This window comes from Ascaphus truei, chromosome 6, assembly GCF_040206685.1.
Source record: "Ascaphus truei isolate aAscTru1 chromosome 6, aAscTru1.hap1, whole genome shotgun sequence".
Classification (NCBI taxonomy): Eukaryota; Metazoa; Chordata; class Amphibia; order Anura; family Ascaphidae; genus Ascaphus; species Ascaphus truei.
In genome coordinates this window covers 141,074,870-141,102,782 of record NC_134488.1, presented here as the reverse complement: position 1 = coordinate 141,102,782, position 27,913 = coordinate 141,074,870, and the positions used below count along the sequence as shown (strand labels likewise).

General features: G+C 55.2%; 1 protein-coding gene across 1 annotated transcript in view; it reads left to right on the top strand.

Moving 5' to 3' along the window:
• The window catches only part of ATP1A3 (ATPase Na+/K+ transporting subunit alpha 3), a gene marked incomplete at its 5' end in the record, with an annotated part of 141,926 nt that overhangs the window by 82,426 nt on the left and 31,587 nt on the right, over positions 1 to 27,913 (top strand). The window contains 5 exons of the mRNA XM_075606696.1: positions 2,124 to 2,260; positions 3,505 to 3,655; positions 3,881 to 4,049; positions 4,506 to 4,660; positions 20,519 to 20,871. Of these exons, the coding sequence (XP_075462811.1) occupies positions 2,124 to 2,260; positions 3,505 to 3,655; positions 3,881 to 4,049; positions 4,506 to 4,660; positions 20,519 to 20,871 (965 nt within the window). The remainder of the gene's footprint in view (positions 1 to 2,123; positions 2,261 to 3,504; positions 3,656 to 3,880; positions 4,050 to 4,505; positions 4,661 to 20,518; positions 20,872 to 27,913) is intronic.

Here is a 27,913-nt window from a genome sequence, read left to right as displayed (position 1 = left end):
GCTTTATGTATCGTGTTCAGAATATCCACAGTGCTATTCATATGCTTCTTTAAGCAAGTGTGTCTTGAGGTGGGTCTTAAAGATGGATAGAGAGGGTGCTAGTCGGTTACTGAGGGGAAGGGCATTCCAGAGGTGGGGGGCAGTCAGTGAAAAAGGTTTAAGGCGGGAGAGGGCTTTAGATACAAAGGGGGTAGAAAGAAGACATCCTTGAGAAGAACGCAAGAGTCTGGATGGTGCATAACGAGAAATTAGGGCTGAGATGTAAGGAGGGGCAGAGGAGTGTAAAGCTTTAAAAGTGCGGAGAAGAATGGAGTGTGAGATGCGGGATTTGATCGGAAGCCAGGAGAGGGATTTCATGAGGGGAGATGCTGAAACAGATCTAGGAAAGAGTAGAGTGATTCTGGCAGCAGCGTTTAGGGTAGATTGTAGGGGAGACAGGTGAGAGGCAGGAAGGCCGACAGCAGGAGGTTACAGTAATCAAGACGGGAGAGAATGAGGGCCTGAGTCAGAGTTTTAGCAGTCGAGCAACAGAGGAAAGGGCGTATCTTTGTTATATTGCGGAGGAAAAAGCGACAGGTTTTAGAAATGTTTTGAATGTGAGGGGCGAATGTGAGAGAGGAGTCGAGTGTGACCCCTAGGCAGCGTGCTTGGGCTACTGGGTGAATGATCGTAGTTCCAACAGTAATGTGGAAGGAGGTAGTAGGGCCAGGTTTGGGAGGAAGTATGAGGAGCTCTGTTTTAGCCATGTTGAGTTTAAGGCGGTGGAGGGCCATCCAGGATGATATAGCAGAGAGACATTCAGAAACTTTGGTCTGTACAGCAGGTGTAAAGTCGGGTGTTGAAAGGTAAATGTGTGTGTCGTCAGCATAGAGGTGATAATTAAACCCAAAAGATGTTATTAGGTCACCTAGAGAGAGTGTATACAGAGAAAAGAGAAGGGGTCCCAGGACAGAGCCCTAGGGTACCCCCACAGAGAGCGTGTGTAAAGAGAAAAGAGAAGGGGTCCCAGGACAGAGCCCTGGGGTAAGCCTGGATGCTGCTAGACGCTGGGTTTTAAAACCATTTTTCCTTTCACGCACTTACACGAAAACACTGCCACAGTTACACACATAATCTTAAAAATGACTTTGCTCTGAACCCCCCCCTGGTTCTGGGGTTCTTGTGCATATACCAGGGGACCTGAATGTAATTAATTCCCCTGCCCGGTCTTACTATTCTGGTCTGTGCTGAAGCAGGGAAATGTCCGCTGCTTAACACTCCTGGAATAATAAGACACACATATACAGTTTTATCACAAAACACGGTGTTGCATGCCATGATCGGGTTGCAGAGCTGACCATCACAATTCCCCAATATGGCTCAGGGGCACCCAGCCGGGCCAGATACCTTTATTTACTGTCCTGGTTACCCCTTCACCATCACACACACACAGTGTGACACACACAGGCAGAGGGAGCGACACACACAGGCAGAGGGAGCGACACACACAGGCAGAGGGAGCGACACACACAGGCAGAGGGAGCGACACACACAGGCAGAGGGACCGACACACACAGGCAGAGGGACCGACACACACAGGCAGAGGGACCGACACACACAGTGTGACACACGGGCTGAGGGACCGACACACACAGTGTGACACACGGGCTGAGGGACAGACAAACACAGTGTGACATACAGGCAGAGGGACAGACACGGTGTGACACACACACACAGGCAGAGGGACAGACACACACAGTGTGGCACAAACATACACAGTATAACACACACACGGGCAGAGGGACAGACACATACAGGCAGAGAGACAGAAACACACATAGTGACACACACAGGCAGAAGGAAAGATACACACAGTCTGACACAGGCAGGCAGAAGGACAGACACACACAGTGTGACACACAGGCAGAGGGACAGACACATACAGTGTGACACACAGGCAGAGAGACAGACATATAGTGACACACACGGGCAGAGGGACATACACACACAGTGTGACACACAGGCAGAGGGACAGGCACACACAGTGTGACACACATAGACAAACAGACACAAATATACACTAACACAGGAAGCGGTAGGTAATCGCACTGCTATTGTCGGTCTTTGATTTTGACCTTCCACAGGTCATCATGGTGACCGGTGACCATCCAATCACAGCCAAGGCCATCGCCAAAGGAGTGGGGATCATCTCTGAGGGCAACGAGACTGTGGAGGACATAGCGGCGAGACTCAACATCCCGGTCAGCCAGGTTAACCCCAGGTGTGCCAGCGAGGACCAAGAGGGAGGGGCAGGGGGTGTGTGGGGGAGTACTATGGGACGGGTGTCAACAGGATTGGTCGTTTTGGGGTTTGATATGATAGGGGCTGGGAGTCATAGGGTGGGAGTGGACGCCCCAATGTTGTTGATACCTTTGTGGGGTTGACACCCCCATGTTGTTGATACCTTTTGTGGGGTTGACACCCCCATGTTGTTGATACCTGTGTGGAGTTGACGCCCCATGTTGTTGAATCCTTTTTTGTGGGGTTGATGCCCCATGTTGTGATACCTTTGTGTGGTTGACGCCCCATGTTGTTGATACCTTTGTGGGGTTGACGCCCCCATGTTGTTGATACCTTTGTGGGGTTGACGCCCCCATGTTGTTGATATTTTTGTGTGGTTGACGCCCCCATGTTGTTGATACCTTTGTGGGGTTGACGCCCCCATGTTGTTGATACCTTTGTGGGGTTGACGCCCCCATGTTGTTGAATCCTTTTGTGGAGTTGACGCCCCATGTTGTTGATACCTTTGTGGGGTTGACGCCCCCATGTTGTTGATACCTTTGTGGGGTTGACGCCCCCATGTTGTTGATACCTTTGTGGGGTTGATGCCCCCATGTTGTTGATACTTTTGTGTGGTTGACGCCCCATATTGTTGATACCTTTGTGGGGTTGATGCCCCCGTGTTGTTGATACCTTTGTGAGGGATACCTTTTTGGGGTTGACGCCCCCATGTTGTTGATACCTTTGTGGGGTTGACGCCCCCATGTTGTTGATACCTTTTTGGGGTTGATGCCCCCATGTTGTTGATACCTTTGTGGGGTTCACGCCCCCATGTTGTTGATTCCTTTTGTGGGGTTGATGCCCCATGTTGTTGATACCTTTGTGGGGTTGACGCCCCCATGTTGTTGATACCTTTGTGGGGTTGACGCCCCCATGTTGTTGATTCCTTTTGTAGGGTTGACGCCCCATGTTGTTGATACCTTTGTGGGGTTGACGCCCCATGTTGTTGATACCTTTGTGGGGTTGACGCCCCATGTTGTTGATACCTTTGTGGGGTTGATGCCCCCATGTTGTTGATACCTTTGTGGGGTTGATGCCCCCATGTTGTTGATACCTTTGTGGGGTTGATGCCCCCATGTTGTTGATACCTTTGTGGGGTTGATGCCCCCATGTTGTTGATACCTTTGTGGGGTTGACGCCCCCTTGTTGTTGATAACTTTGTGGGGTTGATGCCCCTCTTTCCAGGGACGCCAAGGCCTGCGTGATCCATGGGACGGATCTGAAGGAGATGGACACGGACCTGATGGACGAGATCCTGCAGAACCACACCGAGATTGTCTTCGCCCGCACCTCCCCCCAGCAGAAACTCATCATTGTGGAGGGCTGCCAGCGCCAGGTGAGGGCACTGAAAGGGTCTGGTCACAGAGTGTAGAGGATGTAGAGGGCACTGGTGAGGTTCCTGGGCATGCTTGGGCAAAAAGTGGATACATGGCATGCAAAATACTCTTTATAGAGCTCCAGTAGTGTGGTAAGGAATGCTGGACAGATGGATTGGCAGTGCCAGGCACATGTGACCTGTGTCACCAGGTCTCTGTCTCTCGTGTCTCCCTCCTCTCTTCAGGGTGCCATTGTGGCGGTGACAGGTGATGGGGTGAATGACTCGCCTGCTCTGAAGAAGGCAGATATCGGGGTGGCTATGGGCATTGCAGGCTCAGACGTTTCCAAGCAGGCAGCCGACATGATTCTGCTGGATGATAACTTTGCTTCTATCGTCACCGGAGTGGAAGAGGGTGAGAGGCTGGGTTAAAGGAGTATTGATACCCAGTCCAGCGTGAAACTGTGCATTAATACCCCACCCAGGAAAAAATGTTGTATTCCCCATCCCAGGGGTAACTTGGTACTGACACTTCGTTAGTACTCCCCTTTCCCAAGAGATAACCCATTACTGATACCCCTATACTACTGACCCATCCATAGAGAGCTCTGTGCTCCCTGCAGTCATAGGGTAACCCTGTGATGCCTTCATCTAGCGGAACGTCTATATTACCTCCCCCTCGCCCCTTCTCCCATTACTGGGGTAACTATTCTCTGCCCTCCCCCTGTGATATCTCTGACCTGTTTGTGGAACCCCTTGCTCCCCCTATTGGTCTCTTGCCTTGCCTGTTCCCTAACCCCCCTGTTCCTGCTGCCTGGCTGGGGTAAGGGGCTTCCTGCATGTTAGGTGCTGAATGTCTCCTCTACCACAGGGCGCCTGATCTTTGATAACCTGAAGAAGTCCATCGCGTACACTCTGACCAGCAACATCCCCGAGATCACCCCCTTCCTGCTCTTCATCATGGCCAATATCCCACTTCCCCTGGGCACCATCACCATCCTGTGCATAGACTTGGGCACTGACATGGTGAGCGTGGGCAGTGTGTGTGTCACTGTGTGACATGGTGAGCGGGGGCAGTGTGTGTGTCACTGTGTGACATGGTGAGCGGGGGCAGTGTGTGTGTCACTGTGTGACCTGGGTGTGACATGGTGAGCGGGGGCAGTGTGTGTGTCACTGTGTGACATGGTGAGCGTGGGCAGTGTGTGTGTCACTGTGTGACATGGTGAGCGGGGACAGTGTGTGTGTCACTGTGTGACATGGTGAGCGGGGGCAGTGTGTGTGTCACTGTGTGACCTGGGTGTGACATGGTGAGCGGGGGCAGTGTGTGTGTCACTGTGTGACATGGTGAGCGGGGGCAGTGTGTGTCACTGTGTGACATGGTGAGCGGGGGCAGTGTGTGTGTCACTGTGTGACCTGGGTGTGACATGGTGAGCGGGGGCAGTGTGTGTGTGTGTCACTGAGTGACATGGTGAGCGGGGGCAGTGTGTGTGTCACTGTGTGACATGGTGAGCGGGGGCAGTGTGTGTGTCACTGTGTGACATGGTGAGCGGGGGCAGTGTGTGTGTCACTGTGTGACATGGTGAGCGGGGGCAGTGTGTGTGTCACTGTGTGACATGGTGAGCGGGGGCAGTGTGTGTCACTGTGTGACATGGTGAGCGGGGGCAGTGTGTGTGTCACTGTGTGACATGGTGAGCGGGGGCAGTGTGTGTCACTGTGTGACATGGTGAGCGGGGGCAGTGTGTGTGTCACTGTGTGACATGGTGAGCAGGGGCAGTGTGTGTGTCACTGTGTGACATGGTGAGCGGGGGCAGTGTGTGTGTCACTGTGTGACCTGGGTGTGACATGGTGAGCGGGGGCAGTGTGTGTGTCACTGTGTGACATTGTGAGCGGGGGCAGTGTGTGTGTCACTGTGTGACATGGTGAGCGGGGGCAGTGTGTGTGTCACTGTGTGACCTGGGTGTGACATGGTGAGCGGGGGCAGTGTGTGTGTCACTGTGTGACATGGTGAGTGGGAGCAGTGTGTGTGTCACTGTGTGACATGGTGAGCGGGGGCAGTGTGTGTCACTGTGTGACATGGTGAGCGGGGGCAGTGTGTGTGTCACTGTGTGACATGGTGAGCGGGGGCAGTGTGTGTCACTGTGTGACATGGTGAGCGGGGGCAGTGTGTGTGTCACTGTGTGACATGGTGAGCAGGGGCAGTGTGTGTGTCACTGTGTGACATGGTGAGCGGGGGCAGTGTGTGTCACTGTGTGACATGGTGAGCGGGGGCAGTGTGTGTGTGTCACTGTGTGACCTGGGAGTGACATGGTGAGCGGGGGCAGTGTGTGTGTCACTGTGTGACCTGGGAGTGACATGGTGAGCGGGGGCAGTGTGTGTGTGTCACTGTGTGACCTGGGAGTGACATGGTGAGCGGGGGCAGTGTGTGTGTCACTAAGTGACCTGGGAGTGACATGGTGAGCGGGGGCAGTGTGTGTGTCACTGTGTGACCTGGGAGTGACATGGTGAGCGGGGGGCAGTGTGTGTGTGTCACTGTGTGACCTGGGAGTGACATGGTGAGCGGGGGCAGTGTGTGTGTCACTGTGTTACCTGGGAGTGACATGGTGAGCGGGGGCAGTGTGTGTGTGTCACTGTGTGACCTGGGAGTGACATGGTGAGCGGGGGCAGTGTGTGTGTCACTGTGTGACCTGGGAGTGACATGGTGAGCGGGGGCAGTGTGTGTGTCACTGTGTGACCTGGGAGTGACATGGTGAGCGGGGGGCAGTGTGTGTGTGTCACTGTGTGACCTGGGAGTGACATGGTGAGCGGGGGCAGTGTGTGTGTCACTGTGTGACCTGGGAGTGACATGGTGAGCGGGGGCAGTGTGTGTTTGTCACTGTGTGACCTGGGAGTGACAGGGTGAGCAGGGGCAGTGTGTGTGTCACTGTGTGACCTGGGAGTGACATGGTGAGCGGGGGGCAGTGTGTGTGTCACTGTGTGACCTGGGAGTGACAGGGTGAGCAGGGGCAGTGTGTGTGTCACTGTGTGACATGGTGAGCGGGGGCAGTGTGTGTGTCACTGTGTGACATGGTGAGCGGGGGCAGTGTGTGTGTCACTGTGTGACATGGTGAGTGGGGGCAGTGTGTGTGTCACTGTGTGACATGGTGAGCGGGGGCAGTGTGTGTGTCACTGTGTGACATGGTGAGCGGGGGCAGTGTGTGTCACTGTGTGACATGGTGAGCGGGGGCAGTGTGTGTGTCACTGTGTGACATGGTGAGCGGGGGCAGTGTGTGTGTCACTGTGTGACATGGTGAGCAGGGGCAGTGTGTGTGTCACTGTGTGACATGGTGAGCGGGGGCAGTGTGTGTGTCACTGTGTGACCTGGGTGTGACATGGTGAGCGGGGGCAGTGTGTGTGCCACTGTGTGACCTGGGTGTGACATGGTGAGCGGGGGCAGTGTGTGTGTCACTGTGTGACATGGTGAGCGGGGGCAGTGTGTGTCACTGTGTGACATGGTGAGCGGGGGCAGTGTGTGTGTCACTGTGTGACATGGTGAGCGGGGGCAGTGTGTGTTTGTGTCACTGTGTGACATGGTGAGCGGGGGCAGTGTGTGTGTCACTGTGTGATATGGTGAGCGGGGGCAGTGTGTGTCACTGTGTGACATGGTGAGCGGGGGCAGTGTGTGTGTCACTGTGTGACATGGTGAGCGGGGGCAGTGTGTGTGTGTGTCACTGTGTGACATGGTGAGCGGGGGCAGTGTGTGTGTCACTGTGTGACATGGTGAGCGGGGGCAGTGTGTGTCACTGTGTGATATGGTGAGCGGGGGCAGTGTGTGTCACTGTGTGACATGGTGAGCGGGGGCAGTGTGTGTGTCACTGTGTGACATGGTGAGCGGGGGCAGTGTGTGTGTCACTGTGTGACATGGTGAGCGGGGGCAGTGTGTGTCACTGTGTGATATGGTGAGCGGGGGCAGTGTGTGTCACTGTGTGACATGGTGAGCGGGGGCAGTGTGTGTGTCACTGTGTGACATGGTGAGCGGGGGCAGTGTGTGTGTCACTGTGTGACATGGTGAGCGGGGGCAGTGTGTGTCACTGTGTGACATGGTGAGCGGGGGCAGTGTGTGTGTCACTGTGTGACATGGTGAGCAGGGGCAGTGTGTGTGTCACTGTGTGACATGGTGAGCGGGGGCAGTGTGTGTGTCACTGTGTGACATGGGTGTGACATGGTGAGCGGGGGCAGTGTGTGTGTCACTGTGTGACATTGTGAGCGGGGGCAGTGTGTGTGTCACTGTGTGACATGGTGAGCGGGGGCAGTGTGTGTGTCACTGTGTGACCTGGGTGTGACATGGTGAGCGGGGGCAGTGTGTGTGTCACTGTGTGACATGGTGAGTGGGAGCAGTGTGTGTGTCACTGTGTGACATGGTGAGCGGGGGCAGTGTGTGTCACTGTGTGACATGGTGAGCGGGGGCAGTGTGTGTGTCACTGTGTGACATGGTGAGCAGGGGCAGTGTGTGTGTCACTGTGTGACATGGTGAGCGGGGGCAGTGTGTGTCACTGTGTGACATGGTGAGCGGGGGCAGTGTGTGTGTCACTGTGTGACATGGTGAGCGGGGGCAGTGTGTGTGTGTCACTGTGTGACCTGGGAGTGACATGGTGAGCGGGGGCAGTGTGTGTGTCACTGTGTGACCTGGGAGTGACATGGTGAGCGGGGGCAGTGTGTGTGTGTCACTGTGTGACCTGGGAGTGACATGGTGAGCGGGGGCAGTGTGTGTGTCACTAAGTGACCTGGGAGTGACATGGTGAGCGGGGGCAGTGTGTGTGTCACTGTGTGACCTGGGAGTGACATGGTGAGCGGGGGCAGTGTGTGTGTCACTGTGTGACCTGGGAGTGACATGGTGAGCGGGGGCAGTGTGTGTGTCACTGTGTGACCTGGGAGTGACATGGTGAGCGGGGGCAGTGTGTGTGTGTCACTGTGTGACCTGGGAGTGACATGGTGAGCGGGGGCAGTGTGTGTGTGTCACTGTGTGACCTGGGAGTGACATGGTGAGCGGGGGCAGTGTGTGTGTCACTGTGTGACCTGGGAGTGACATGGTGAGCGGGGGCAGTGTGTGTTTGTCACTGTGTGACCTGGGAGTGACAGGGTGAGCAGGGGCAGTGTGTGTGTCACTGTGTGACCTGGGAGTGACATGGTGAGCGGGGGGCAGTGTGTGTGTCACTGTGTGACCTGGGAGTGACAGGGTGAGCAGGGGCAGTGTGTGTGTCACTGTGTGACATGGTGAGCGGGGGCAGTGTGTGTGTCACTGTGTGACATGGTGAGCGGGGGCAGTGTGTGTGTCACTGTGTGACATGGTGAGTGGGGGCAGTGTGTGTGTCACTGTGTGACATGGTGAGCGGGGGCAGTGTGTGTGTCACTGTGTGACATGGTGAGCGGGGGCAGTGTGTGTCACTGTGTGACATGGTGAGCGGGGGCAGTGTGTGTGTCACTGTGTGACATGGTGAGCAGGGGCAGTGTGTGTGTCACTGTGTGACATGGTGAGCGGGGGCAGTGTGTGTGTCACTGTGTGACCTGGGTGTGACATGGTGAGCGGGGGCAGTGTGTGTGTCACTGTGTGACCTGGGTGTGACATGGTGAGCGGGGGCAGTGTGTGTGTCACTGTGTGACATGGTGAGCGGGGGCAGTGTGTGTCACTGTGTGACATGGTGAGCGGGGGCAGTGTGTGTGTCACTGTGTGACATGGTGAGCGGGGGCAGTGTGTGTGTGTGTCACTGTGTGACATGGTGAGCGGGGGCAGTGTGTGTGTCACTGTGTGATATGGTGAGCGGGGGCAGTGTGTGTCACTGTGTGACATGGTGAGCGGGGGCAGTGTGTGTGTCACTGTGTGACATGGTGAGCGGGGGCAGTGTGTGTGTGTGTCACTGTGTGACATGGTGAGCGGGGGCAGTGTGTGTGTCACTGTGTGACATGGTGAGCGGGGGCAGTGTGTGTCACTGTGTGATATGGTGAGCGGGGGCAGTGTGTGTCACTGTGTGACATGGTGAGCGGGGGCAGTGTGTGTGTCACTGTGTGACATGGTGAGCGGGGGCAGTGTGTGTGTCACTGTGTGACATGGTGAGCGGGGGCAGTGTGTGTGTCACTGTGTGACATGGTGAGCGGGGGCAGTGTGTGTGTCACTGTGTGACATGGTGAGCGGGGGCAGTGTGTGTGTCACTGTGTGACATGGTGAGCGGGGGCAGTGTGTGTGTCACTGTGTGACATGGTGAGCGGGGGCAGTGTGTGTGTCACTGTGTGACATGTGAGCGGGGGCAGTGTGTGTGTGTCACTGTGTGACATGGTGAGCGGGGGCAGTGTGTGTGTCACTGTGTGACATGGTGAGCGGGGGCAGTGTGTGTGTCACTGTGTGACCTGGGAGTGACATGGTGAGCGGGGGCAGTGTGTGTGTCACTGTGTGACCTGGGAGTGACATGGTGAGCGGGGGCAGTGTGTGTGTCACTGTGTGACCTGGGAGTGACATGGTGAGCGGGGGCAGTGTGTGTGTGTCACTGTGTGACCTGGGAGTGACATGGTGAGCGGGGGCAGTGTGTGTGTCACTGTGTGATATGGTGAGCGGGGGCAGTGTGTGTGTCACTGTGTGACATGGTGAGCGGGGGCAGTGTGTGTGTCACTGTGTGACATGGTGAGCGGGGGCAGTGTGTGTGTCACTGTGTGACATGGTGAGCGGGGGCAGTGTGTGTGTGTCACTGTGTGACATGGTGAGCGGGGGCAGTGTGTGTGTGTCACTGTGTGACCTGGGAGTGACATGGTGAGCGGGGGTAGTGTGTGTGTGTCACTGTGTGACCTGGGAGTGACATGGTGAGCGGGGGCAGTGTGTGTGTCACTGTGTGACCTGGGAGTGACATGGTGAGCGGGGGCAGTGTGTGTGTTACTGTGTGACCTGGGAGTGACATGGTGAGCGGGGGCAGTGTGTGTGTGTCACTGTGTGACCTGGGAGTGACATGGTGAGCGGGGGCAGTGTGTGTGTGTCACTGTGTGACCTGGGAGTGACATGGTGAGCGGGGGCAGTGTGTGTCACTGTGTGACCTGGGAGTGACATGGTGAGTGGGGGCAGTGTGTGTGTCACTGTGTGACCTGGGAGTGACATGGTGAGCGGGGGCAGTGTGTGTGTCACTGTGTGACCTGGGAGTGATATGGTGAGCGGGGGCAGTGTGTGTGTGTCACTGTGTGACCTGGGAGTGACATGGTGAGCGGGGGCAGTGTGTGTGTGTCACTGTGTGACCTGGGAGTGACATGGTGAGCGGGGGCAGTGTGTGTGTGTCACTGTGTGACCTGGGAGTGACATGGTGAGCGGGGGCAGTGTGTGTGTGTCACTGTGTGACCTGGGAGTGACATGGTGAGCGGGGGCAGTGTGTGTGTGTCACTGTGTGACCTGGGAGTGACATGGTGAGCGGGGGCAGTGTGTGTGTGTCACTGTGTGACCTGGGAGTGACATGGTGAGCGGGGGCAGTGTGTGTGTGTCACTGTGTGTCATGGGAGTGACATGGAGAACGGGGGCAGTGAGTGTGTGTCACTGTGTGACCTGGGAGTGACATGGTGAGTGGGGGCAGTGTGTGTGTGTCACTGTGTGACCTGGGAGTGACATGGTGAGCGGGGGCAGTGTGTGTGTCACTGTGTGACCTGGGAGTGACATGGTGAGCGGGGGCAGTGTGTGTGTGTCACTGTGTGACCTGGGAGTGACATGGTGAGCGGGGGCAGTGTGTGTGTGTCACTGTGTGACCTGGGAGTGACATGGTGAGCGGGGGGCAGTGTGTGTGTGTCACTGTGTGACCTGGGAGTGACATGGTGAGCGGGGGCAGTGTGTGTCACTGTGTGACCTGGGAGTGACATGGTGAGTGGGGGCAGTGTGTGTGTCACTGTGTGACCTGGGAGTGACATGGTGAGCGGGGGCAGTGTGTGTGTCACTGTGTGACCTGGGAGTGACATGGTGAGCGGGGGCAGTGTGTGTGTGTCACTGTGTGACCTGGGAGTGACATGGTGAGCGGGGGCAGTGTGTGTGTGTCACTGTGTGTCATGGGAGTGACATGGAGAACGGGGGCAGTGAGTGTGTGTCACTGTGTGACCTGGGAGTGACATGGTGAGCGGGGGCAGTGTGTGTGTCACTGTGTGACCTGGGAGTGACATGGTGAGCGGGAGCAGTGTGTGTGTGTTACTGTGTGACCTGGGAGTGACATGGTGAGCGGGGGCAGTGTGTGTGTGTCACTGTGTGACCTGAGAGTGACATGGTGAGCGGGGGCAGTGTGTGTGTCACTGTGTGATCTGGGAGTGACATGGTGAGCGGGGGCAGTGTGTGTGTGTCACTATGTGACCTGGGAGTGACATGGTGAGCGGGGGCAGTGTGTGTGTGTCACTGTGTGACCTGGGAGTGACATGGTGAGCGGGGGGCAGTGTGTGTGTCACTGTGTGACCTGGGAGTGACATGGTGAGCGGGGGCAGTGTGTGTGTCACTGTGTGACCTGGGAGTGACATGGTGAGCGGGGGCAGTGTGTGTGTGTCACTGTGTGACCTGGGAGTGACATGGTGAGCGGGGGCAGTGTGTGTGTGTCACTGTGTGACCTGGGAGTGACATGGTGAGCGGGGGGGGGGGGGCAGTGTGTGTGTGTCACTGTGTGACCTGGGGGTGACATGGTGAGCGGGGGGGGGGGGGCAGTGTGTGTGTGTCACTGTGTGACCTGGGATGACATGGTGAGCGGGGGCAGTGAGTGTGTGTCACTGTGTGACCTGGGAGTGACATGGTGAGCGGGAGCAGTGTGTGTGTGTCACTGTGTGACCTGGGAGTGACATGGTGAGCGGGGGCAGTGTGTGTGTGTCACTGTGTGACCTGGGAGTGACATGGTGAGCGGGGGCAGTGTGTGTGTGTCACTGTGTGACCTGGGAGTGACATGGTGAGCGGGGGCAGTGTGTGTGTTACTGTGTGACCTGGGAGTGACATGGTGAGCGGGGGCAGTGTGTGTGTGTCACTGTGTGACCTGGGAGTGACATGGTGAGCGGGGGCAGTGTGTGTGTCACTGTGTGACCTGGGAGTGACATGGTGAGCGGGGGCAGTGTGTGTGTGTCACTGTGTGACCTGGGAGTGACATGGTGAGCGGGGGCAGTGTGTGTGTCACTGTGTGACCTGGGAGTGACATGGTGAGCGGGGGCAGTGTGTGTGTGTCACTGTGTGACCTGGGAGTGACATGGTGAGCGGGGGCAGTGTGTGTGTGTCACTTTGTGACCTGGGAGTGACATGGTGAGCGGGGGCAGTGTGTGTGTGTCACTGTGTGACCTGGGAGTGACATGGTGAGCGGGGGCAGTGTGTGTGTGGCACTGTGTGACCTGGGAGTGACATGGTGAGCGGGGGCAGTGTGTGTGTCACTGTGTGACCTGGGAGTGACATGGTGAGCGGGGGCAGTGTGTGTGTGGCACTGTGTGACCTGGGAGTGACATAGTGAGCGGGGGCAGTGTGTGTGTGTCACTGTGTGACCTGGGAGTGACATGGTGAGCGGGGGCAGTGTGTGTGTCACTGTGTGACCTGGGAGTGACATGGTGAGCGGGGGCAGTGAGTGTGTGTCACTGTGTGACCTGGGAGTGACATGGTGAGCGGGGGCAGTGTGTGTGTCACTGTGTGACCTGGGAGTGACATGGTGAGCGGGGGCAGTGTGTGTGTCACTGTGTGACCTGGGAGTGACATGGTGAGCGGGGGCAGTGTGTGTGTGTCACTGTGTGACCTGGGATGACATGGTGAGCGGGGGCAGTGTGTGTGTGTCACTGTGTGACCTGGGAGTGACATGGTGAGCGGGGGCAGTGTGTGTGTGTTACTGTGTGACCTGGGAGTGACATGGTGAGCGGGAGCAGTGTGTGTCACTGTGTGACCTGGGAGTGACATGGTGAGCGGGGGCAGTGTGTGTGTGTCACTGTGTGACCTGGGAGTGACATGGTGAGCGGGGGCAGTGTGTGTGTGTTACTGTGTGACCTGGGAGTGACATGGTGAGCGGGGGCAGTGTGTGTGTCACTGTGTGACCTGGGAGTGACATGGTGAGCGGGGGCAGTGTGTGTGTGTTACTGTGTGACCTGGGAGTGACATGGTGAGCGGGGGCAGTGTGTGTGTCACTGTGTGACCTGGGAGTGACATGGTGAGCGGGGGCAGTGTGTGTGTGTCACTGTGTGACCTGGGAGTGACATGGTGAGCGGGGGCAGTGTGTGTGTGTTACTGTGTGACCTGGGAGTGACATGGTGAGCGGGGGCAGTGTGTGTGTCACTGTGTGACCTGGGAGTGACATGGTGAGTGGGGGCAGTGTGTGTGTCACTGTGTGACCTGGGGGTGACATGGTGAGCGGGGGCAGTGTGTGTGTGTCACTGTGTGACCTGGGAGTGACATGGTGAGCGGGGGCAGTGTGTGTGTGTCACTGTGTGACCTGGGAGTGACATGGTGAGCGGGGGCAGTGTGTGTGTCACTGTGTGACCTGGGAGTGACATGGTGAGCGGGGGCAGTGTGTGTGTCACTGTGTGACCTGGGAGTGACATGGTGAGCGGGGGCAGTGTGTGTGTGTCACTGTGTGACCTGGGAGTGACATGGTGAGCGGGGGCAGTGTGTGTGTGGCACTGTGTGACCTGGGAGTGACATGGTGAGCGGGGGCAGTGTGTGTGTCACTGTGTGACCTGGGAGTGACATGGTGAGCGGGGGGCAGTGTGTGTGTGGCACTGTGTGACCTGGGAGTGACATGGTGAGCGGGGGCAGTGTGTGTGTTACTGTGTGACCTGGGAGTGACATGGTGGGCAGGAGCAGTGTGTGTGTCACTGTGTGACCTGGGAGTGACATGGTGAGCAGGGGCAGTGTGTGTGTGTCACTGTGTGACCTGGGAGTGACATGGTGAGCGGGGGGCAGTGTGTGTGTGTCACTGTGTGACATGGTGAGCGGGGGCAGTGTGTGTGTCACTGTGTGACCTGGGAGTGACATGGTGGGCGGGAGCAGTGTGTGTGTCACTGTGTGACCTGGGAGTGACATGGTGAGCAGGGGCAGTGTGTGTGTGTCACTGTGTGACCTGGGAGTGACATGGTGAGCGGGGGGCAGTGTGTGTGTGTCACTGTGTGACCTGGGAGTGACATGGTGAGCGGGGGCAGTGAGTGTGTCACTGTGTGACCTGGGAGTGACATGGTGAGCGGGGGCAGTGTGTGTGTCACTGTGTGACCTGGGAGTGACATGGTGAGCGGGAGCAGTGTGTGTGTCACTGTGTGACCTGGGAGTGACATGGTGAGCGGGGGCAGTGTGTGTGTGTCACTGTGTGACCTGGGAGTGACATGGTGAGCGGGGGCAGTGAGTGTGTCACTGTGTGACCTGGGAGTGACATGGTGAGCGGGGGCAGTGTGTGTGTCACTGTGTGACCTGGGAGTGACATGGTGAGCGGGAGCAGTGTGTGTGTCACTGTGTGACCTGGGAGTGACATGGTGAGCGGGGGCAGTGTGTGTGTGTCACTGTGTGACCTGGGAGTGACATGGTGAGCGGGGGCAGTGTGTGTGTGTCACTGTGTGACCTGGGAGTGACATGGTGAGCGGGGGCAGTGTGTGTGTTACTGTGTGACCTGGGAGTGACATGGTGAGCGGGGGGCAGTGTGTGTGTCACTGTGTGACCTGGGAGTGACATGGTGAGCGGGGGCAGTGTGTGTGTCACTGTGTGACCTGGGAGTGACATGGTGAGCGGGGGGCAGTGTGTGTGTCACTGTGTGACCTGGGAGTGACATGGTGAGCGGGGGCAGTGTGTGTGTGTCACTGTGTGACCTGGGAGTGACATGGTGAGCGGGGGCAGTGTGTGTGTGTCACTGTGTGACCTGGGAGTGACATGGTGAGCGGGGGCAGTGTGTGTGTGTTACTGTGTGACCTGGGAGTGACATGGTGAGCGGGGGCAGTGTGTGTGTCACTGTGTGACCTGGGAGTGACATGGTGAGCGGGGGCAGTGTGTGTGTGTCACTGTGTGACCTGGGAGTGACATGGTGAGCGGGGGGCAGTGTGTGTGTCACTGTGTGACCTGGGAGTGACATGGTGAGCGGGGGCAGTGTGTGTGTTACTGTGTGACCTGGGAGTGACATGGTGAGCGGGGGCAGTGTGTGTGTCACTGTGTGACCTGGGAGTGACATGGTGAGCGGGGGCAGTGTGTGTGTGTCACTGTGTGACCTGGGAGTGACATGGTGAGCGGGGGCAGTGTGTGTGTCACTGTGTGACCTGGGAGTGACATGGTGAGTGGGGGGGCAGTGTGTGTGTGTCACTGTGTGACCTGGGAGTGACATGGTGAGCGGGGGCAGTGTGTGTGTGTCACTGTGTGACCTGGGAGTGACATGGTGAGCGGGAGCAGTGTGTGTGTGTCACTGTGTGACCTGGGAGTGACATGGTGAGCGGGGGCAGTGTGTGTGTGGCACTGTGTGACCTGGGAGTGACATGGTGAGTGGGGGCAGTGTGTGTCACTGTGTGACCTGGGAGTGACATGGTGAGCGGGGGCAGTGTGTGTGTGTCACTGTGTGACCTGGGAGTGACATGGTGAGCGGGGGCAGTGTGTGTGTGTCACTGTGTGACCTGGGAGTGACATGGTGAGCGGGGGCTTTGTGTGTGTCACTGTGTGACCTGGGAGTGACATGGTGAGCGGGGGCAGTGTGTGTGTGTCACTGTGTGACCTGAGAGTGACATGGTGAGCGGGGGCAGTGTGTGTGTCACTGTGTGACCTGGGAGTGACATGGTGAGCGGGGGCAGTGTGTGTGTGTCACTGTGTGACCTGGGAGTGACATGGTGAGCGGGGGGCAGTGTGTGTGTGTCACTGTGTGACCTGGGAGTGACATGGTGAGCGGGAGCAGTGTGTGTGTGTTACTGTGTGACCTGGGAGTGACATGGTGAGCGGGGGCAGTGTGTGTGTGTCACTGTGTTACCTGGGAGTGACATGGTGAGCGGGGGCAGTGTGTGTGTCACTGTGTGACCTGGGAGTGACATGGTGAGCGGGGGCAGTGTGTGTGTGTCACTGTGTGACCTGGGAGTGACATGGTGAGCGGGGGCAGTGTGTGTGTCACTGTGTGACCTGGGAGTGACATGGTGAACGGGGGCAGTGTGTGTGGCACTGTGTGACCTGGGAGTGACATGGTGAGCGGGGGCAGTGTGTGTGTCACTGTGTGACCTGGGAGTGACATGGTGAGCGGGGGCAGTGTGTGTGTCACTGTGTGACCTGGGAGTGACATGGTGAGCGGGGGCAGTGTGTGTGTGTCACTGTGTGACCTGGGAGTGACATGGTGAGCGGGGGCAGTGTGTGTGTCACTGTGTGACCTGGGAGTGACATGGTGAGCGGGGGCAGTGTGTGTGTGTCACTGTGTGACCTGGGAGTGACATGGTGAGCGGGGGCAGTGTGTGTGTGTCACTGTGTGACCTGGGAGTGACATGGTGAGCGGGGGCAGTGTGTGTGTCACTGTGTGACCTGGGAGTGACATGGTGAGCGGGGGCAGTGTGTGTGTCACTGTGTGACCTGGGAGTGACATGGTGAGTGGGGGGCAGTGTGTGTGTGTCACTATGTGACCTGGGAGTGACATGGTGAGCGGGGGTAGTGTGTGTGTCACTGAGTGACATGGTGAGCGGGGGCAGTGTGTGTGTCACTGTGTGACCTGGGAGTGACATGGTGAGCGGGGGCAGTGTGTGTGTGTCACTGTGTGACCTGGGAGTGACATGGTGAGCGGGGGGCAGTGTGTGTGTCACTGTGTGACCTGGGAGTGACATGGTGAACGGGGGCAGTGTGTGTGTCACTGTGTGACCTGGGAGTGACATGGTGGGCGGGAGCAGTGTGTGTGTGTCACTGTGTGACCTGGGAGTGACATGGTGAGCGGGGGCAGTGTGTGTGTGTCACTGTGTGACCTGGGAGTGACATGGTGAGCGGGGGCAGTGTGTGTGTGTCACTGTGTGACCTGGGAGTGACATAGTGAGCGGGGGCAGTGTGTGTCACTGTGTGACCTGGGAGTGACATGGTGAGCGGGGGCAGTGTGTGTGTCACTGTGTGACCTGGGAGTGACATGGTGAGCGGGGGCAGTGTGTGTGTGTCACTGTGTGACCTGGGAGTGACATGGTGAGCGGGGGCAGTGTGTGTGTCACTGTGTGACCTGGGAGTGACATGGTGAGCGGGGGCAGTGTGTGTGTGTCACTGTGTGACCTGGGAGTGACATGGTGAGCGGGGGCAGTGTGTGTGTCACTGTGTGACCTGGGAGTGACATGGTGAGCGGGGGCAGTGTGTGTGTCACTGTGTGACCTGGGAGTGACATGGTGAGCGGGGGTAGTGTGTGTGTCACTGAGTGACATGGTGAGCGGGGGCTGTGTGTGTGTCACTGTGTGACCTGGGAGTGACATGGTGAGTGGGGGCAGTGTGTGTGTCACTGTGTGACCTGGGAGTGACATGGTGGGCGGGAGCAGTGTGTGTGTGTCACTGTGTGACCTGGGAGTGACATGGTGAGCGGGGGCAGTGTGTGTGTGTCACTGTGTGACCTGGGAGTGACATGGTGAGCGGGGGCAGTGTGTGTGTCACTGTGTGACCTGGGAGTGACATGGTGAGCGGGGGCAGTGTGTGTGTGTCACTGTGTGACCTGGGAGTGACATGGTGAGCGGGGGCAGTGTGTGTGTCACTGTGTGACCTGGGAGTGACATGGTGAGCGGGGGCAGTGTGTGTGTGTCACTGTGTGACCTGGGAGTGACATGGTGAGCGGGGGCAGTGTGTGTGTGTCACTGTGTGACCTGGGAGTGACATGGTGAGCGGGGGGGGGGCAGTGTGTGTGTCATTGTGTGACCTGGGAGTGACATGGTGAGCGGGGGCAGTGTGTGTGTGTCACTGTGTGACCTGGGAGTGACATGGTGAGCGGGGGCAGTGTGTGTGTGTGGCACTGTGTGACCTGGGAGTGACATGGTGAGTGGGGGCAGTGTGTGTGTCACTGTGTGACCTGGGAGTGACATGGTGAGCGGGGGCAGTGTGTGTGTGTCACTGTGTGACCTGGGAGTGACATGGTGGGCGGGGGCAGTGTGTGTGTGTCACTGTGTGACCTGGGAGTGACATGGTGAGCGGGGGCAGTGTGTGTGTGTCACTGTGTGACCTGAGAGTGACATGGTGAGCGGGGGCAGTGTGTGTGTCACTGTGTGACCTGGGAGTGACATGGTGAGCGGGAGGCAGTGTGTGTGTGTCACTGTGTGACCTGGGAGTGACATGGTGAGCGGGGGCAGTGTGTGTGTCACTGAGTGACCTGGGAGTGACATGGTGAGCGGGGGCAGTGTGTGTGTCATTGTGTGACCTGGGAGTGACATGGTGAGCGGGGGCAGTGTGTGTGTGTCACTGAGTGACATGGTGAGCGGGGGCAGTGTGTGTGTCACTGAGTGGCATGGGAGTGACATGGTGAGCGGGGGCAGTGTGTGTGTGTCACTGTGTGACCTGGGAGTGACATGGTGTTGGGGGGGCAGTGTGTGTGTCACTGTGTGACCTGGGAGTGACATGGTGAGCGAGGGCAGTGTGTGTGTCTGTGTCACTGTGTGACCTGGGAGTGACATGGTGAGCGGGGGCAGTGTGTGTCACTGTGTGACCTGGGAGTGACATGGTGATGGGGGGGGGCAGTGTGTGTGTCACTGTGTGACCTGGGAGTGACATGGTGAGCGGGGGCAGTGTGTGTCACTGTGTGACCTGGGAGTGACATGGTGATGGGGGGGGGCAGTGTGTGTGTCACTGTGTGACCTGGGAGTGACATGGTGAGCGAGGAGGCAGTGTGTGTGTCACTGTGTGACCTGGGAGTGACATGGTGAGCGGGGGCAGTGTGTGTGTGTCACTGTGTGACCTGGGAGTGACATGGTGATGGGGGGGGGGGGCAGTGTGTGTGTCACTGTGTGACCTGGGAGTGACATGGTGAGCGGGGGCAGTGTGTGTGTGTCACTGTGTGACCTGAGAGTGACATGGTGATGGGGGGGCAGTGTGTGTGTGTCACTGTGTGACCTGGGAGTGACATGGTGATGGGGGGGCAGTGTGTGTGTCTCTGTGTGACCTGGGGGTAACATGGTGATGGGGGGGCAGTGTGTGTGTGTCACTGTGTGACCTGGGAGTGACATGGTGATGGGGGGGGGGGCGATGTGTGTGTCACTGTGTGACCTGGGAGTGACATGGTGAGCGAGGAGGCAGTGTGTGTGTCACTGTGTGACCTGGGAGTGACATGGTGATGGGGGGGCAGTGTGTGTGTCACTATGTGACCTGGGGGTAACATGGTGAGTGGGGGCAGTGTGTGTGTCACTGTGTGACCTGGGAATGACATGGTGAGCGGGGGGCAGTGTGTGTGTGTCACTGTGTGACCTGGGAGTGACATGGTGATGGGGGGGCAGTGTGTGTGTCACTGTGTGACCTGGGAGTGACATGGTGAGCGGGGTCAGTGTGTGTCATTGTGTGACCTGGGAGTGACATGGTGAGCGGGGTCAGTGTGTGTCATTGTGTGACCTGGGAGTGACATGGTGATGGGGGGGCAGTGTGTGTGTCACTGTGTGACCTGGGGGTAACATGGTGATGGGGGGGAGGCAGTGTGCGTGTGGAGCATGATGTCACACTGTATATGATGCCATACTGCATATGATGTGAAAGTGTACGATGTCACAATGCATATGTCATACTGAATATGATGTCACACTGCATGATTTTACAGTGCGTTTTACAGGGCGTTTGAATGTGACGCAGCCCCTCCCCCGCGCTCTCGGACCCCCGCCTTGCTCTCATATTTGGGACTTAGCGTTGTATCTCTCCTGTGGGTGCGAGTTCCCTTCCGGTTTTAGCCTTCACTACCGTGGTACTATGATGACTGCATGATGTCACTGTGTATATGATGTCACACTGCCCGCTGCCCGCAGGTTCCCGCCATCTCCCTGGCATATGAAGCAGCTGAGAGCGACATCATGAAGCGGCAGCCAAGGAACCCACGCACTGACAAACTGGTGAACGAGCGGCTGATCAGCATGGCGTACGGGCAGATAGGTGGGCAGAGGCACTGCATGTGCACCTACCTACACTGCACCTACCTACACTGCACCTACCTACAGTGCACCGACAAACACTGCACCTACCTACACTGCACCTACCTACAGTGCACCGACAAACACTGCACCTACCTACACTGCACCTACCTACCCTGCACCTACCTACCCTGCACCTACCTACACTGCACCTACCTACACTGCACCTACCTACACTGCACCTACCTACAGTGCACCGACAAACACTGCACCTACCTACACTGCACCTACCTACCCTGCACCTACCTACACTGCACCTACCTACACTGCACCTACCTACACTGCACCTACCTACACTGCACCTACCTACACTGCACCTACCTGCACTGCACCTACCTACACTGCACCTACCTACAGTGCACCGACAAACACTGCACCTACCTACACTGCACCTACCTACAGTGCACCGACAAACACTACACCTACCTACACTGCACCTACCTACCCTGCACCTACCTACCCTGCACCTACCTACACTGCACCTACCTACACTGCACCTACCTACACTGCACCTACCTACAGTGCACCGACAAACACTGCACCTACCTACACTGCACCTACCTACCCTGCACCTACCTACCCTGCACCTACCTACACTGCACCTACCTACACTGCACCTACCTACACTGCACCTACCTACACTGCACCTACCTACAGTGCACCGACAAACACTGCACCTACCTACACTGCACCTACCTACACTGCACCCACCTACAGTGCACCGACAAACACTGCACCTACCTACCCTGCACCTACCTACACTGCACCTACCTACACTGCACCTACCTACACTGCACCTACCTACAGTGCACCGACAAACACTGCACCTACCTACCCTGCACCTACCCACCCTGCACCTACCTACACTGCACCTACCTACCCTGCACCTACCTACACTGCACCTACCTACACTGCACCTACCTACAGTGCACCGACAAACACTGCACCTACCTACACTGCACCTCCTGCACTGCACCTACCTACCTTGCACCTACCTACACTGCACCTCCTGCACTGCACCCCCTTTTTTTTCTACCAGTATCCACACAGAGGTTGGTGAATCACCTCTGAGAGACTCAGGCTGCGGAAACTGCATTGTGCCAAGGGCAGGAGCCATATATTGAACAGTAGGCTAATTCTTTTTTGGCGCAACTTTTCTCTCTTTTTTATCACCTCCTGCACTGCACCTACCTCCCCTGCACCTACCTACCCTGCACCTACCTACACTGCACCTACCTACACTGCACCTACCTACACTCCACCTCCTGCACTGCACATACACTGCACCTACCTACACTGCAACTACCTACACTGCACCTACCTACACTGCACATACCTACACTGCACCTACCTACACTGCACCTACCTACACTGCACCTACCTACCCTGCACCTACCTACACTGCACCTACCTACCCTGCACATACCTACCCTGCACCTACCTACACTGCACCTACCTACACTGCACCTACCTACAGTGCACCGACAAACACTGCACCTACCTACACTGCACCTCCTGCACTGCACATACAGTGCACCTACCTGCACTGCACACATCACACCTACCTACACTGCACCTCCTGCACTACACATACAGTGCACCTACCTGCACTGCACATACAGTGCACCTACCTACACTGCACCTACCTACAGTGCATGTACAGTACATGTACACTGCACCTACCTACACATATACTGCACCTACTCACATGTACTGCACCTACCTACACTTCAACATGTACTGCACCTACCTACACTGCACCTACCTGCACTGCACATACAGTGCACCTACCTACAGTGCACGTACCTACAAACACTGCACATACAACCTACCTACACTGCATATACACTGCACCTACAAACACTTCACATACAGTGCACCTGCCTACACTGCATCTAACTACACTGCACGTACACTGCACCTACCTACACTGCACATACACTGCACCTACCCACAGTGCACATACACTGCACCTACCTACAGTGCAACTACAAACACTGCACATACAGTGCACGTACACTGCACCTACCTACACTTCACATGTACTGCACCTACCTACACTGCACCTACCTGCACTGCATATACAGTGCACCTACCTACAGTGCACGTACCTACAAACACTGCACATACAACCTACCTACACTGCATGTACACTGCACCTACAAACACTTCACATACAGTGCACCTACCTACACTACATCTACCTACACTGCACATACACTGCACCTACCCACAGTGCACATACACTGCACCTACCTACAGTGCAACTACAAACACTGCACATACAGTGCACGTACACTGCACCTACCTACACTACACATACACTGCACCTACCTACAGTGCACCTACCTACACTGCACGTACACTGCACCTACCTACACTGCACATACACTGCACCTACCTACAGTGCACCTACAAACACTGCACATACAGTGCCCCTACCTACACTGCCCCTACCTACACTGAACCTGCCGCCACTGCACCTACCTAAACTGCACATACACAACCTACCTGCACTGCACACACACTGCACCTACCTACGCTGCACATGCACTGCACCTACCTACACTGCATCTACCTATGCTGCACCTACCTACACTGCACCTACCTGCACTGCACATGTACTGCACCTACCTGTACTGCACCTACCTACACTGCACATGTACTGCACCTATCTACGATGCACCTACCTACACTGCACATGTACTGCACCTACCTATGCTGCACTTCACATGTACTGCACCTACCTACACTTCACATGTACTGCACCTACCTACACTTCACATGTACTGCACCTACCTACACTTCATATGTACTGCACCTACCTACACTGCACCTACCTGCACTGCACATACAGTACGCCTACCTACACTGCACATCCAGTGCACGTACCTACAGTGCACCTACAAACACTGCACATACAGTGCACATACCTACACTGCACCTAACGTACACTGCACCTACCTACACTGCACCTACCTACACTGCACATACACTACCCCTACCTACACTGCACCTACCTTCACTGCACCTACCTGCACTGCACATACACCACCTACCTGCACTGCACATGCACTGCACCTACCTACGCTGCACATGCACTGCACCTACCTACACTGCATCTACCTTTGCTGCACTTACCTACACTGCACCTACCTGCACTTTACATGTACTGCACCTACCTACACTTCACATGTACTGCACCTACCTACACTGCACCTACCTACACTGCACACGCACTGCACCTACCTACACTGCACATGCACTGCACCTACCTACACTGCATCTACCTACACTGCACCTACCTACACTGCCCCTACCTACACTGCACCTACCTATGCTGCACCTACCTGCACTGCACATGTACGGCACCTACCTACACTGCACATGTTACTGCACCTACCTACACTGCACCTACCTACACTGCACATGTACTGCACCTACCTACACTGCACCTTACCTACACTGCATATGTACTGCACCTAGCTACACTGCACATGTCCTGCACCTACTGTACCTACACTGCACATGTCCTGCACCTACCTACACTGCACATGTACTGCACCTACCTACACTGCACCTACCTGCACTGCACATGTACTGCACCTCCCTGCGCTGCACCTACCTGCACTGCACATGTACTGCACCTACCTACACTGCACATGTACTGCACCTACCTACACTGAACATGTCCTGCACCTACCTACACTGCACATGTACTGCACCTACCTACACTGCACATGTCCTGCACCTATTGTACCTACACTGCACCTACCTACACTGCACCTACCTGCACTGCACATGTACTGCACCAACCTGCACTGCACCTACCTGCAACTGCACATACCCGCACTGCACATATCCGCACTGCACATAACCGCACTGCACATACCCGCCACTGCACATACCCGCACTGCACATACCCACATTGCACATACCCGCACTGCACATACCCGCACTGCACATACCCGCACTGCACATACCCGCACTGCACATACCCGCACTGCACATACCCCACACTGCACATACCCACACTGCACATACCCACACTGCACATATCTACACTGCATGTCACTACACATACAGTGCACCTACTTACACTGTACATTTATTTATTTATTTATAAAATATTTTACCAGGAAGTAATACAGTGAGAGTTACCGCTCGTTCTCACGCATGTCCTGGGCACAGAGTAGAACAAATAATACATGGTTACAAAATACAGTTACATAAATGAGCAGGGCATACATTATACAGTATACAAGACATTGCGTGCACAGTTAAAGAAAATATATATTATGAGCGTATGAAACAGTTACAGACCAGATTAAAGTGTGAGACAGCCTTATATTTGAAAGAACTTATGCTGGTGGTGGATGTGAGAGTCTCTGGTAGGTTGTTCCAGTTTTTGGGTGCACGGTAAGAGAAGGAGGAACGTCCGGATACTTTGTTGAGGCCTTGGGACCATGAATAGTCTTTTGGAGTCTGATCTCAGGTGATAGGTGCTGCATGTGGTAGGGGTGAGGAGCTTGTTCAGGTAGCTGAGTAGCTTGCCCAGAAAGTATTTGAGGGTGAGACAGGAAAAGATGAACTTTGCGCCTAGACTCTAGTGATGGACCAATCTAGTTCTTTGAGGCATTTCGCAGGGATGTGTGTTGTAGTTGCATTGGAGAACAAAACGACAAATTGAATTGTAGAGGGTGTCAAGTTTGCTAAGGTGGGTTTGAGGAGCCGAGCCATATACTATGTCTCCATAGTCAATAATTGGCATTAGCATCTGCTGTGCAATACGCTTTCTGACCAGGAGACTTAGGGAGGATTTGTTTCCTGTAAAGTACCCCCTAGTTTGGCATAGGTCTTGGTTGTCAGGGTATCAATGTGCATCCCGAATGTTAAGTGGGAGTCAAACCATAAGCTCAGGTATTTAAAACTAGTGACAGGTGTTAGGGTGGTGTTAGCGTTCGTTCGAATCAGGAGCTCAGTCACTGGAAGCTTTACAAATTTAGTCTTGGTCCCAAATACCATTGTTTACAGTCTTGTCAGTGTTTAAAAACAGTTTTGTTTTGGGAAATCCAGTTTTCGAGTCTCAAAAAGTCAGACTGAAGTATGTGTTGAAGGTCAGAGAGGCTATGGCTGTGTGCATATAGGATTGTGTCATCTGCATACACGTGTAATTGAGGCTTCCTTACAAGCTTTGGGAAGATCATTAATGAACACTGAGAAGAGTAGGGGCCCAGAACAGAGCCTTGCGGGACACCACAGGTGATATCCAGGGGGTTGGAGTTAGAGCCTGAGATGGACACATGTTGGGATCTTCCTGATAGGTAGGACTGAAACCAGTTTAAAACATGTTTCCCTATTCCAGAGCTCTGGAGTTTGTTAAGCAGGATAGCATGATCAACTGTGTCAAAAGCCTTTGCAAAATCTAGGAATACTGCACCAGTGAGTTGTCCCCGTTCCATTCCACACTGGATTTCATTGCAAACTTTTAGCAGGGTAGTTACGGTGGAGTGTTTTGGGACGAAACCCAGACTGGAATTGGCCAGGGAAATTTTGTCTTGGTGTAGTAATCGCTTAATTGGGAGTGGACAGATTTTTTCCATAACTTTGGATAGAATTGGGAGAAGTGAGATTGGCCTGTAGTTTGAGACAGTGTTTTTTGTCCCCACTTTTGAAGATTGTGACAACTCTGGCAGTTTTCCAGGTCTTAGCACCAAGTCGTAGGAAACCTAGATTGTAGTAAGTCGGGTCCACATTGGCCTGCTTAGTTTTAGTTTGAGGAGCGCTTCAGATATTGGGCTAAATTGAAAATTGTGGGCAGTGTTGGGAGGGGGTGGGACTGGTAGGGATACTCCCAGGATGAGATTCATGTTTGGGGTTTGTGCTGCGTTTCGCTAATAAGTTAGTGGCACACCCCACAAAGTAATCATTGAATGCATTTGCAATGTCAGTGGGGTTTGTCAGAGTAATATCGCCCTTAGTGATATTACTTGGTTGTTGATGGTTAGGAGGCTGGAATATATTGTTGATAACCTTCCAGAAGTTAGCTGGGTTTGATGTATTCTGGAGGAGATTGTCAGAGTAATATTGTGCTTTTGCATGCCTTGTTTGCCTTGTGCACATGTTCCGCATGCAACTGTAGTGATTGAGATCCTTGGTAGTGCCAGTTACTTTGTAGCTTTTCCACAAGGCATCCCTGAACTGGTAGAGTGCTATAAGGTCAGGTGTAACCCATGGAAGGTGGGCCCCCCGTACCCTTATTTTGCGTAGTGGAGCATGGGTATCGCAGAGTTTTAAGAACTCAGATTGAAAATAGTCGAGCGCAGAATCGGGGTCGGGAATTAAATCGATTCTGTGCCATGGGCAGTTGGTAAGGTCAGCCAGAAACTGTTGTGGGTTAAAGTTTCTAAATGTTCTAGTGAGGAGAACTTTAGGGCTTGAATGGGGCGGTTTAATTTTCCTTACACAGTACACTATTGCATGGTCACTGAAAATATCAGGAAGGATGCCAGAGGATTGGATTCTGCTGGGGTTTGAGGAGAGAATCCAGTCTAGCAAGGAATGGTTATGCGATTTCAGGTTTGTCCGTGTGGGTTGGGAAATGAGTTGCGATAGGTTAAGTGACTTGAGTTGTATCTGGATTTTGTGGTTTTTAGGGTCAAGCCAATTGAAGTTGAAATCCCCTAGAACTAGCAGCTCGCTCTTCTCATTCAGAGAGGAAATGGAGCCAAGAAATTGGGTGATATCAGTCAGGGATTGTAGAGGGGCTTTAGGGAGGCGGTAGATGCCAGCAAGCAAGATGGGCTTAGAAAAGGGGAGGCAGATTTTGCCAACTAGAGTTTCAAAAGAGGGTGGACTTGGTGGGCAATCTAACAGTGTAAATTGTAATGTGTCTGCAATATAAAATAACATCCCTCCTCCTCTCTTTGACCTATCTCTCCTAAAAATGGAGTATCCCTGAATGGCGATATTTGCATCAGGGGTTTTAGGGGATAGCCATGTTTCTGTAAGAACGATGGCTTTGGGTTTATGCATAAGGCACCATGCCCTTAGTTCATCCAGTTTGGGCAGCAGGCTCCGGATATTTATGTGGGCGACAGATAGCCCTTTTTGGAATTTAAAGGTGGAATTCTCAGGGGCATGGGACAGAGCTGAAATGGGAGGACCTGGGTTAGGTTCAATATCACCTGCTAAAGAGAGTAATAGTATGAGTAGAAATTTGGGTAGTTGTTT